General features: G+C 44.8%; 1 protein-coding gene across 1 annotated transcript in view; it reads left to right on the top strand.

The window, feature by feature from the left end:
* Nucleotides 1–9,367, top strand: part of LOC118368948 (astrocytic phosphoprotein PEA-15-like) — a 61,446-nt gene extending 52,079 nt beyond the window's left edge. The window contains exons 2-4 of the mRNA XM_035753460.2: nt 6,995–7,169; nt 7,469–7,624; nt 9,204–9,367. Coding sequence (XP_035609353.2) covers nt 6,998–7,169; nt 7,469–7,624; nt 9,204–9,268 — 393 coding nt within the window. The 5' untranslated portion in view covers nt 6,995–6,997 and the 3' untranslated portion in view covers nt 9,269–9,367. The remainder of the gene's footprint in view (nt 1–6,994; nt 7,170–7,468; nt 7,625–9,203) is intronic.
* Nucleotides 9,368–10,789: the final 1,422 nt, after the last annotated feature.

Genomic DNA, 10,789 nt, shown 5'->3' on the forward strand with positions numbered 1-10,789 from the left:
ATCGGTGTTTGTCAGACCATGAGACATCTGGGGTGAAAGGTGGCAGAGCCAGATCGGTGTTTGTCAGACCATGAGACATTCCAAAAATCGGTCTTTTCACAAAATTGTCTGTACATTCCGAATGGTTTGTTCTGCAAACTATTATGAGATGAGCCTCTCATGAACACGAAGGTGTTCTCCGCTCTGCTCTACGACCGGTTTCATGCCAAACAAACAGTTAAATACATGTAAAACAATAATAACATATGTATCCTGATATATCTCTCAGATATAGGAGAGACATTTCAGAACAAACTTTGTTTTTGGGACTATCTGTTGTTCCATGTTGTGAATCTGTTATTCAACACGTTTGTTTGGGCTAATGGCAGTAAGGCCAAAATCTGTGTGTCCTGGCTTAGACAGGGCGTAGACTATTATGGTTCAAAAGATGTTGGTCATGGAGCTATAGAACAGTGGGCCTGTGTCCGTGTGTGTGGACATCAGTCAGACGTTGTCACCATAGTCACATTTGTACCATGGTGTCACATTCAAAAGCTCAAGTAAGTAAGTCAGTCAGTTAGTCAGTCTCTCGCCTCTCCAATTCAAGGGCTTTATTGGCATGGAAACATATGTTAACAATTGAAGAAGATAATTAACAAAAGTGAAATAAATCATAAAAATTAACACATTTTTTACTATAAAAAAACATTAAACATTACTCTCAGAAAAGTTCCAAAAGAATAAAAACATTCAAATGTCATATTATATGCAAATAGTTAAAGTACAAAAGGGAAAATAAATCAACATAAATATAGGTTGTATTTACAATAGTTGGCAACGTCAGCAGGGTGAATGGCATGGGAGAGGGGTGATCACTTTAACAACAGCCCCCCAATCAGGCAGACACACACAGTCCGTGTAACGTAAAACTTGAATTAGTAGCCTGGGTGTTTATTTGCTTAAATCACTGAACACAGCAGGCGCTTATTACAGACAGGCTTCTATTTGAGCCAGGCGTCTATTTCCTTAACCTGTTCAATCTAGGGGTCATTTTTTTTATATTTGGAAAAATAACATTCCCAAAGTAAACGGTCTATTTTTAGGACCAGAAAATAGAATATGCATATAATTGACAGCTTAGGATAGAAAACACTCTAAAGTTTCCAAAACTGTAAAGATATTGTCTGTGAGTATAACAGAACTGATATTGCAGGCAAAATAATGAGAAAAATCCAACGCAGCGGTTTCTAAATAAGAGTCCCTTCCTATGCTTCCCTATTGAGCAGTGAATGGGATATCAACCAGATTCCTTTTTCTATGGCTTCCTTAATGTGTCTAGTATCACAAGACATAGTTTCATGCTTTTATTTTGAAAAATGAGCCTGAGCGACAACATTGCGTCAGTGTCCACCTGATGGCTCTTTGTATATTTCTCGCGCAATAGACAGAGGTAGCCATTTTTCCACCCGGTCTTACTGAAAAAAGCTCTGTTTGAAGGTGTGCCTTTGAGAATCTGAATAGTAGAGACCAACAACGTCTCTTCGCTAGCAGTGGAAGTGGTGAACAAAACAATTTAAATATCCAAGAAACACGAGGATACCAACTTTTATGCCTGTGTGCTTTGCTTCTAAAAATGAAACTTTCAGAACATCACTCACAGTGCGCACAGCCTCCCAGACAGGCAGTGTTTCTGTGCAAGGTGGAATATAACATTAGGATTCCTATTTCTTTGTGCATTTCCAGATATGAAACAAAATGGCAGAAATACTTTGAAAAAAGCTACTGCAGTATAGATTTAGCTATAAATTGCAAGTTGCACATGTGTCCATTCTTCTGACAATATTTATCAAATGCCTGCAATGTAGAGCACTGAGAGGGAACACCCTCCAACGTGGTCGAGTAGCCATGGTAATAAAGTGATGGAGGCACAGAGAGAGAGGGAGAGAGAGAGAAAGAAAGAAAGATTGAGCAAGAGAAAGAGAGGGTGAGAGAGAAAGAAGGAGAGAGCGATAAAGGAGAAGGCTTAATCTCCCTCTCTCAGGTGTGTGAAGCATGTTTTCCCCTCGTATTTTACTCACTGGTTCCTTTAGCTCCTTGACAATTGCGTGTGTGTGTGCGTGCTTGACAGAATGTGCCGGCATGTGTGCATGTGTGTGTGAGAACAGTAGGTCTTGTCTGCGAAATAGATAATAGCACAGTGACATTGCTCTCTTGTCAAATTAACAGTTTCTATGGTGTGCTAGGCTCTAGGCTGCCACAACTGGGTTCAAATAATTTGTAAAACATTTAAAATAACTTTGAGCGTTTACTCTGGCCTGCCAAGAGGTATCAGATGGGGGGAGATTACAATTTTGAGACTATTCTATTGATCCATGAAGCCAGTTAAGCTCAATCAATCACAAAGTGTTTGGAATGATTTCAAATACTGTTTGAACCCAGGTCTGCTAGGCGCTAGGCCAGAAGGATGCCAGGGGGTAGATTTAGCAGTTTAGTCACGGTGGAGAGGGGCTGCCTAGGCTAGGCAGGCGGCCATGTCCCCCCTCTGCACCCTCCTTACACTGGGATGGAGGGAGGGAATGTAGGAAGGAGAGAGGGGAGAAGGAAAGAAACAGAGAAGACCAGCAGAGGTTCTCTCCCCTCTCCAACCTCCAAACACTGGAATAGAGGAAGGGAGGGTTGGAGAGACAGGGAGAGCAGAAGAGCAGGAGACAAAAGCATGTTTGTGTTCATGAGAACGTGCTGGATTTAGACAGGGGCTCTACTATGTGTGAAAGTAGTGTCAGCCTCGTCATAGAGTGAGAGAGAGAGAGAAGGGGCGAGAGAATGGGAGAGAAAGGGGGGGTAGAGAGAGAGAGAGGGGGGATAGGAGGAATGGAGAGAGAGAGAGAGCAGAAGAATGGGAGAGAAAGGGGGTAGAGAGAGGGGGGGTTGGAGGCACAGAGAGAGAGAGAGAAAGGGGGGTACAGAGAGAGAGGGGATAGGAGGTGTGGAGAGAGAGAGAGAGAGAGGAAGAATGGGAGAGAAAGTGGGGTAGAGAAAGAGAGGGGGTAGGAGGCACAGAGAGAGAGAGAGAGGAAGAATGGGAGAGAGAGATGTAGAGAGGGAAGGACAAAGTACGAGAGACAGAAAATGAGAAAGAGAGCGAGGGAGAGACGGAAAGAAATAATAAAAATAAAGGGAAATAGACTACACTGTAACGTAAAACTGTAAATGATAGTCATTTTTTGGCATTATTAACAGTAAAATACTATATTGCGTTTTACTGTAGTATACTGTAAATTATGGTGCATTATGGGAAAATGTTAAGAGCGGGGAAAGAATTGTATTTTGAATGGTACTATAAATCAATCTCACGGAATACAGTAGCGTACTGTATCTTTGGAGCGCAAAAACTTTTGACCAGCAAGTCTTAAACCTTAAATGTTGGAGTATTTTGCAGTGTCCAGTTGGTCAAAATACTCATTAATATACTGTAATGCACACACCCTCCCAAGCACATACACCCTCTCTCCCACACAAACACACCCTCCCAAACACATACACCCTCTCTCCCACACAAACACACCCTCCCAAACACAAACACCCTCTCTCCCAAACACATACACACCCTCCCAAACACATACACAACCTCCCAAACACATACACCCTCTCTCCCACACAAACACACCCTCTCAAACACAAACACCCTCTCTCCGAAACACATACACACCCTCCCAAACACATACACACCCTCCCAAACACAAACACCCTCTCCCCCACACACACACACCCTCCCAAACACATACACACCCTCCCAAACATCCTCTCCCACACACACACCCTCCCAAACACATACACCATCTCTCCCACACACACACACACACCCTCCCAAACACATACACCCTCTCTCCCACACACACACACCCTCCCAAACACATACACCCTCTCTCCCACACACACACACACACACACCCTCCCAAACGCATACACCCTCTCTCCCACACACACACACACACACACACACACACACACACACACACACACACACACACACACACACACACCTCCCAAACACATACACCCTCTCTCCCACACACACACACACACACACACACACACCCTCCCAAACACATACACCCTCTCTCCCACACACACACACCCTCCCAAACACATACACCCTCTCTCCCACACACACACACACACCCTCCCAAACAGATACACTCTCTCTCCCCCCACACACACACACACACACACACTCCCAAACACATACACCCTCTCTCCCACACACACCTGGGCAGTGTGTTTCCCCAGGCAGTCCTCGGTCTCACCTGGGAAGTGTGTTTCCCTGGGCAGTGTGTTTCCCCAGGCAGTCCTCGGTCTCACCTGGGCAGTGTGTTTCCCCAGGCAGTCCTCGGTCTCACCTGGGCAATGTGTTTCCCCAGGCAGTCCTCAGGTCTCACCTGGGCAGTGTGTTTCCCCAGGCAGTCCTCGGTCTCACCTGAGCAGTGTGTTTCCCCAGGCAGTCCTCGGTCTCACCTGGGCAGTGTGTTTCCCCAGGCAGTCCTCGGTCTCACCTGAGCAGTGTGTTTCCCCAGGCAGTCCTCGGGCTCACCTGGGCAGTGTGTTTCCCCAGGCAGTCCTCGGTCTCACCTGGGCAGTGTGTTGCCCCAGGCAGTCCTCGGTCTCACCTGGGCAGTGTGTTGCCCCAGGCAGTCCTCGGTCTCACCTGGGCAGTGTGTTTCCCCAGGCAGTCCTTGGTCTCACCTGAGCAGTGTGTTTCCCCAGGCAGTCCTCGGTCTCACCTGGGCAGTGTGTTTCCCCAGGCAGTCCTTGGTCTCAACTGGGCAGTGTGTTTCCCCAGGCAGTCCTTGGTCTCAACTGGGCAGTGTGTTTCCCCAGGCAGTCCTTGGTCTCAACTGGGCAGTGTGTTTCCCCAGGCAGTCCTTGGTCTCAACTGGGCAGTGTGTTTCCCCAGGCAGTCCTTGGTCTCAACTGGGCAGTGTGTTTCCCCAGGCAGTCCTTGGTCTCAACTGGGCAGTGTGTTTCCCCAGGCAGTCCTTGGTCTCAACTGGGCAGTGTGTTTCCCCAGGCAGTCCTCGGTCTCACCTGAGCAGTGTGTTTCCCCAGGCAGTCCTCGGTCTCACCTGGGCAGTGTGTTTCCCCAGGCAGTCCTCGGTCTCACCTGGGCAGTGTGTTTCCCCAGGCAGTCCTTGGTCTCAACTGGGCAGTGTGTTTCCCCAGGCAGTCCTTGGTCTCAACTGGGCAGTGTGTTTCCCCAGGCAGTCCTTGGTCTCAACTGGGCAGTGTGTTTCCCCAGGCAGTCCTCGGTCTCACCTGGGCAGTGTGTTTCCCCAGGCAGTCCTCGGTCTCACCCGGGCAGTGTGTTTCCCCAGGCAGTCCTCGGTCTCACCTGGGCAGTGTGTTTCCCCAGGCAGTCCTCGGTCTCACCCGGGCAGTGTGTTTCCCCAGGCAGTCCTCGGTCTCACCTGGGCAGTGTGTTTCCCCAGGCAGTCCTCGGTCTCACCCGGGCAGTGTGTTTCCCCAGGCAGTCCTCGGTCACATTTCAGTTGAATGCAGTTGTACAACTGACTGGGTATCCCCTTTACCTTCCCTTTATTGAGTAAAAATGCTTTTGATTAAGCATGTGACATTTAAGGTAATGACACTGTGTGTGTGTGTGTGTGTGTGTGTGTGTGTGTGTGTGTGTGTGTGTGTGTGTGTGTGTGTGTGTGTGTGTGTGTGTGTGTGTGTGTGTGTGTGTGTGTGTGTGTGTGTGTGTGTGTGTGTGTGTGTGTACATATGTACGTGTACGTGTGTGTGAATGAAGGGAGGGCCTATTATTATACCTCGCTCCTTTGGACACAGATCTAGGATCACCGTACTATAACCTTACCTTTTGAGGGAAAATGCCACAAACTGACCTGAGATTAGTTTCTACCAAGAGAGAGATTACAGTGAAGGGTCGGGCTGGTACTCAGATCCAGAAGAAACTAACATCTGTGAGTGTGGTATTTGGCCGGAGCGAGGAGTCTGGGCAGCTTAAGGGAGAGAGGGCACACACACCATTGCATCTATAGATCAGCCACTGCCCCCTGCTGGTAGAAGAGAAGATTACACTTATAGTATTTAGGCCATCCCTGAGCCTTGTTCATCACACACACACACACACACACACACACACACACACACACACACACACACACACACAAAATCAGACTTTGGAGAGATCCACCAAGCATTTGACTTTACCTTTCAAGTCTACAGTGTGTGTGCGTGTGCATGCGTGTGACAACTGAAAGCCATTGTTGTGGATGTCACACGATGCTCCTTAATCCGCCATTAATAATTTTATATTGTACGCAGATGCCATTGTACAGAAGTCAATAGTGCACACACACAAACCCACAGACAGACTTACACAGAGAGATAGACAGAGAGACAGACACACAGCTGTCTCCAATACTGCATACTGTTTTGATGTTTGTGGCTTCCTGGCTATGGTAAGAATAGGCACTTTCCAGCCTGCCATCGGTAGAGGGGGAGAACTTGTTGTAACAGAGATCACAATAGAAGGACAGTGTCCAATGTCTCTCTCTCTCTCTATCTCCCTCTCTCTCTCTCTCTCTCTCTCTCTCTCTGTCTCCCTGTCCCATTCTCTCTCTCCTACTCATCTCTAAAGAGATATAATTGTGGTCTCAGTTCCATGTAGGGGGTGTCCGTAAACACAGCTCTAGGATCAGAAATAGAACTGACAGACTAAAGGAATGTAACCACACATTCATGCTCTTATGTACATTATTTACTAATAGTTTACTAGTTTTGGCAGCAAGAGGCTAGCATGGTCATAGATCTGTGTGTGCTATCGTTCCACTCTTTGCCACTCCTTGTCATTCCAAGCCTTGTCATGCCAAACTAAGGCTAGCAAGATGCCTCTGTGACCCTCATGACCTGGGCTGTTTTCATCCTGTTTTTTTCTCTGATAAAGAACCAGAATTTACTAACGTTCATCCTCACTCTCTCCCCCTCCTTCCATCAGACCATGTCGGAGTACAGCTCTTTGCTCAGCGACCTGTCTGAAAACATCACCAATGAGGACTTGGACCAGCTGAAGTCTGCCTGCAAGGAGGACATCACAGAGGACCAGAGCAACACCATCACCTCCTCCAAGGAGTGGTTCAACTACCTGGAGGAGAACCAAAAGCTGGCACAGGGTGAGGGAGACGTTTCCAGGTTTCCCAGCTCAGCATTTGGGAAGGGAGAGGAAGGGAGGGATGGATGGAGGGGAGTGGAGAGTGATTTAATTACCTGGCGAAGAATGACAAACTGGCACAAGGTGAGGGAGAGGAGGGAGCAGGAGGAAGGAGGCTGCAAATGAGCACAGATCTTATAACGCACGTTGAAGAAAATCAAAACATGTAATCACGCTGCCATGTTACAGTAAGGTTTACTGTATTTTTGCAAAGATCTGTGCTCTTTTGCACCTTAAAAATGTCCTATGTTTCCCTCGCAGATAACCTGTCGTACATTGAGCACATCTTTGAGATCTCACGGCGACCAGACCTGCTGACCCGTGTCATCGAGTACCGCACCACTGTTCTAAAGATCTCTGAGGACGATGAGATCGACACCAAGCTCACACGCATCCCCTCCGCCAAGAAATACAAAGGTCACTTTACTATACCTCTTTTTTCTGTTTCTAACATTCTGGCTCTTTTTTGCATTTCTTCTTCCTTATTCCTCTTGCCTTATCTTTCTCACTCCACTTTTTGTTTTTTTTCTCACTTTCTCTCCCTCTTCTCTCCACTTTTTCCTTATCTTTTCTGTATTTCTCTGAGCTCTCTTTCCTAATCTGTCTCAAGCTGTAAACTGTATTTATCTGAGCTCTCTTTCCTAATCTGTCTCAAGCTGTAAACTGTATTTCTCTGAGCTCTCTTTCCTAATCTGTCTCAAACTGTAAACTGTATTTCTCTGAGCTCTCTTTCCTAATCTGTCTCAAGTTATAAACTGTATTTCTCTGAGCTCTCTTTCCTAATCTGTCTCAAACTGTAAACTGTATTTCTCTGAGCTCTCTTTCCTAATCTGTCTCAAGTTATAAACTGTATTTCTCTGAGCTCTCTTTCCTAATCTGTCTCAAACTGTAAAATGTATTTATCTGAGCTCTCTTTCCTAATCTGTCTCAAGTTATAAACTGTATTTCTCTGAGCTCTCTTTCCTAATCTGTCTCAAGCTGTAAACTGTATTTCTCTGAGCTCTCTTTCCTAATCTGTCTCAAACTGTAAACTGTATTTCTCTGAGCTCTCTTTCCTAATCTGTCTCAAGTTATAAACTGTATTTCTCTGAGCTCTCTTTCCTAATCTGTCTCAAACTGTAAAATGTATTTATCTGAGCTCTCTTTCCTAATCTGTCTCAAGTTATAAACTGTATTTCTCTGAGCTCTCTTTCCTAATCTGTCTCAAACTGTAAACTGTATTTATCTGAGCTCTCTTTCCTAATCTGTCTCAAGCTGTAAACTGTATTTCTCTGAGCTCTCTTTCCTAATATGTCTCTAGCTATAAACTGTATTTCTCTGAGCTCTCTTTCCTAATCTGTCTCAAGCTGTAAACTGTATTTCTCTGAGCTCTCTTTCCTAATCTGTCTCAAACTGTAAACTGTATTTCTCTGAGCTCTCTTTCCTAATCTGTCTCAAGTTATAAACTGTATTTCTCTGAGCTCTCTTTCCTAATCTGTCTCAAACTGTAAAATGTATTTATCTGAGCTCTCTTTCCTAATCTGTCTCAAGTTATAAACTGTATTTCTCTGAGCTCTCTTTCCTAATCTGTCTCAAACTGTAAACTGTATTTATCTGAGCTCTCTTTCCTAATCTGTCTCAAACTGTAAACTGTATTTCTCTGAGCTCTCTTTCCTAATCTGTCTCAAACTGTAAACTGTATTTCTCTGAGCTCTCTTTCCTAATCTGTCTCAAACTGTAAACTGTATTTCTCTGAGCTCTCTTTCCTAATCTGTCTCAAACTGTAAACTGTATTTCTCTAAGCTCTCTTTCCTAATCGGTCTCAAACTATAAACTGTATATCTCTGAGCTCTGTCTTCTTTAGTCCTTCCTCGAGGCGTTTCTCTCAATTAACCTCAAATTTCTAAATTCTTTCTTTCTTATTTGACTTTTTCTTCATTTATTTTCAGTCATTTTCTCACGTCTGTTGCAGCAGTTTACTGAGACCTCTCTCTCTCTCTCCTCTCTATCTCTTTAGATATCATTCGCCAACCCTCTGAAGATGAGATCATCAAGCTGGCTCCTCCCCCTAAAAAAGTGTGAGGTCTACACCTCTGACCTTTGCACTTTGACCCCTGGCACTCCAACCATCTCGACCCCCTCCCGCCTCCCCCCAGTTCTACTAACACAAACCATTTTACACAGAGACCCTAGCAACACCTCTCCAATCAACCAATCAGATCGCCATGATGCTTCGCCGCCCCTTTATCCAAGGCTAAGGAAGAGCTGAAGATGAAAGATGAAGAGAATGAATCCCCCTTGTTAAGAGATGTGTTGGTCAGTTTAGAGCTTGTGTACGTACCTGTACTTGTAACACTGTTTTAAGAAAATGTGTGTGTGTCTGAATGCATGTGCGTGTGTGTGTCTGAATGCATGTCTGTGTGCGTGTGTGCGTGTGTATGTGTGTCTGAATGCATGTCCGTGTGTATGTGTATGTCTGAATGCATGTCCGTGTGTATGTGTGTGTCTGAATGCGTGTGCGTGTGTATGTGTGTGTGTGTGTGTGTGTGTGTGTGTGTGTGTGTGTGTGTGTGTGTGTGTGTGTGTGTGTGTGTGTGTGTGTGTGTGTGTGTGTGTGTGTGTGTGTGTGTGTGTGTGTGTGTGTGTGTCTGAATGCGTGTGTATGTGTGTGTCTGAATGTGTGTGTGTGTGTGTGTGTGTGTGTGTGTGTGTGTGTGTGTGTGTGTGTGTGTGTGTGTGTGTGTGTGTGTGTGTGTGTGTGTGTGTGTGTGTGTGTGTGTGTGTGTGTGTGTGTGTGTGTGTGTGTGTGTCTGAATGCGTGTGTGTGTGTATGTGTGTGTCTGAATGCGTGTGCGTGTGTATGTCTGAATGCGTGTGAGCGTGTGTGTGAGTTTAAACATATCTCTTTGCGTTTGTATGGGATCCCCTCTAGTTCGACCTAGAAATGTTGCAGGAAAAGCAGCATTATATCCGATACGGTATTTGCATGACCTGTGTTAGGCCATTAGGATGAACATGCTGCATTAGGTACATAAATTTGCAAACATATCCTTCAATCACTCTTGCAATACACTTGAATTGCTATTCCACTAAGAGACAAATCAATGGGAGACTAAGTGAAAATGTCACTTAAGTGGAAGTAGGATTTCACTTAACTTAACATTACGCTTTATCAGTGGAGCAAAAAGAAAGCTATAGTACAGGTGTCATATTTCCTTCACTCATAAAACATAAATCATCAGATCATTGGATGTTAAAAAGTGTTTCGTTAGGGATTCATAGAAAAAGCCAATATTTGCCTTTAGCCTAGCCATAGCCATGGAATTATCGAAGAAGAAAATGTTATATTACATTTATTATTATATTTATATGGTATTACACCATGACAATAGTATCATTTGATCGTCTTTTTGTTTTGTTGACTTAAAATGAGTATGCTATCCTATACTCTACATCGTTATAAGGACCAATAGAATTCACATGCAGGGGGGAAATAAAGCCTATTGGCTACTCTCTGTTTTGTTCATACTAAGCTTTGAGTATGTAATATATAATTGTATGATTATCTATTTTATATACATATATAATTATATATATACATAT

Source organism: Oncorhynchus keta, chromosome 35 (assembly GCF_023373465.1).
Source record: "Oncorhynchus keta strain PuntledgeMale-10-30-2019 chromosome 35, Oket_V2, whole genome shotgun sequence".
Classification (NCBI taxonomy): domain Eukaryota; kingdom Metazoa; phylum Chordata; class Actinopteri; order Salmoniformes; family Salmonidae; genus Oncorhynchus; species Oncorhynchus keta.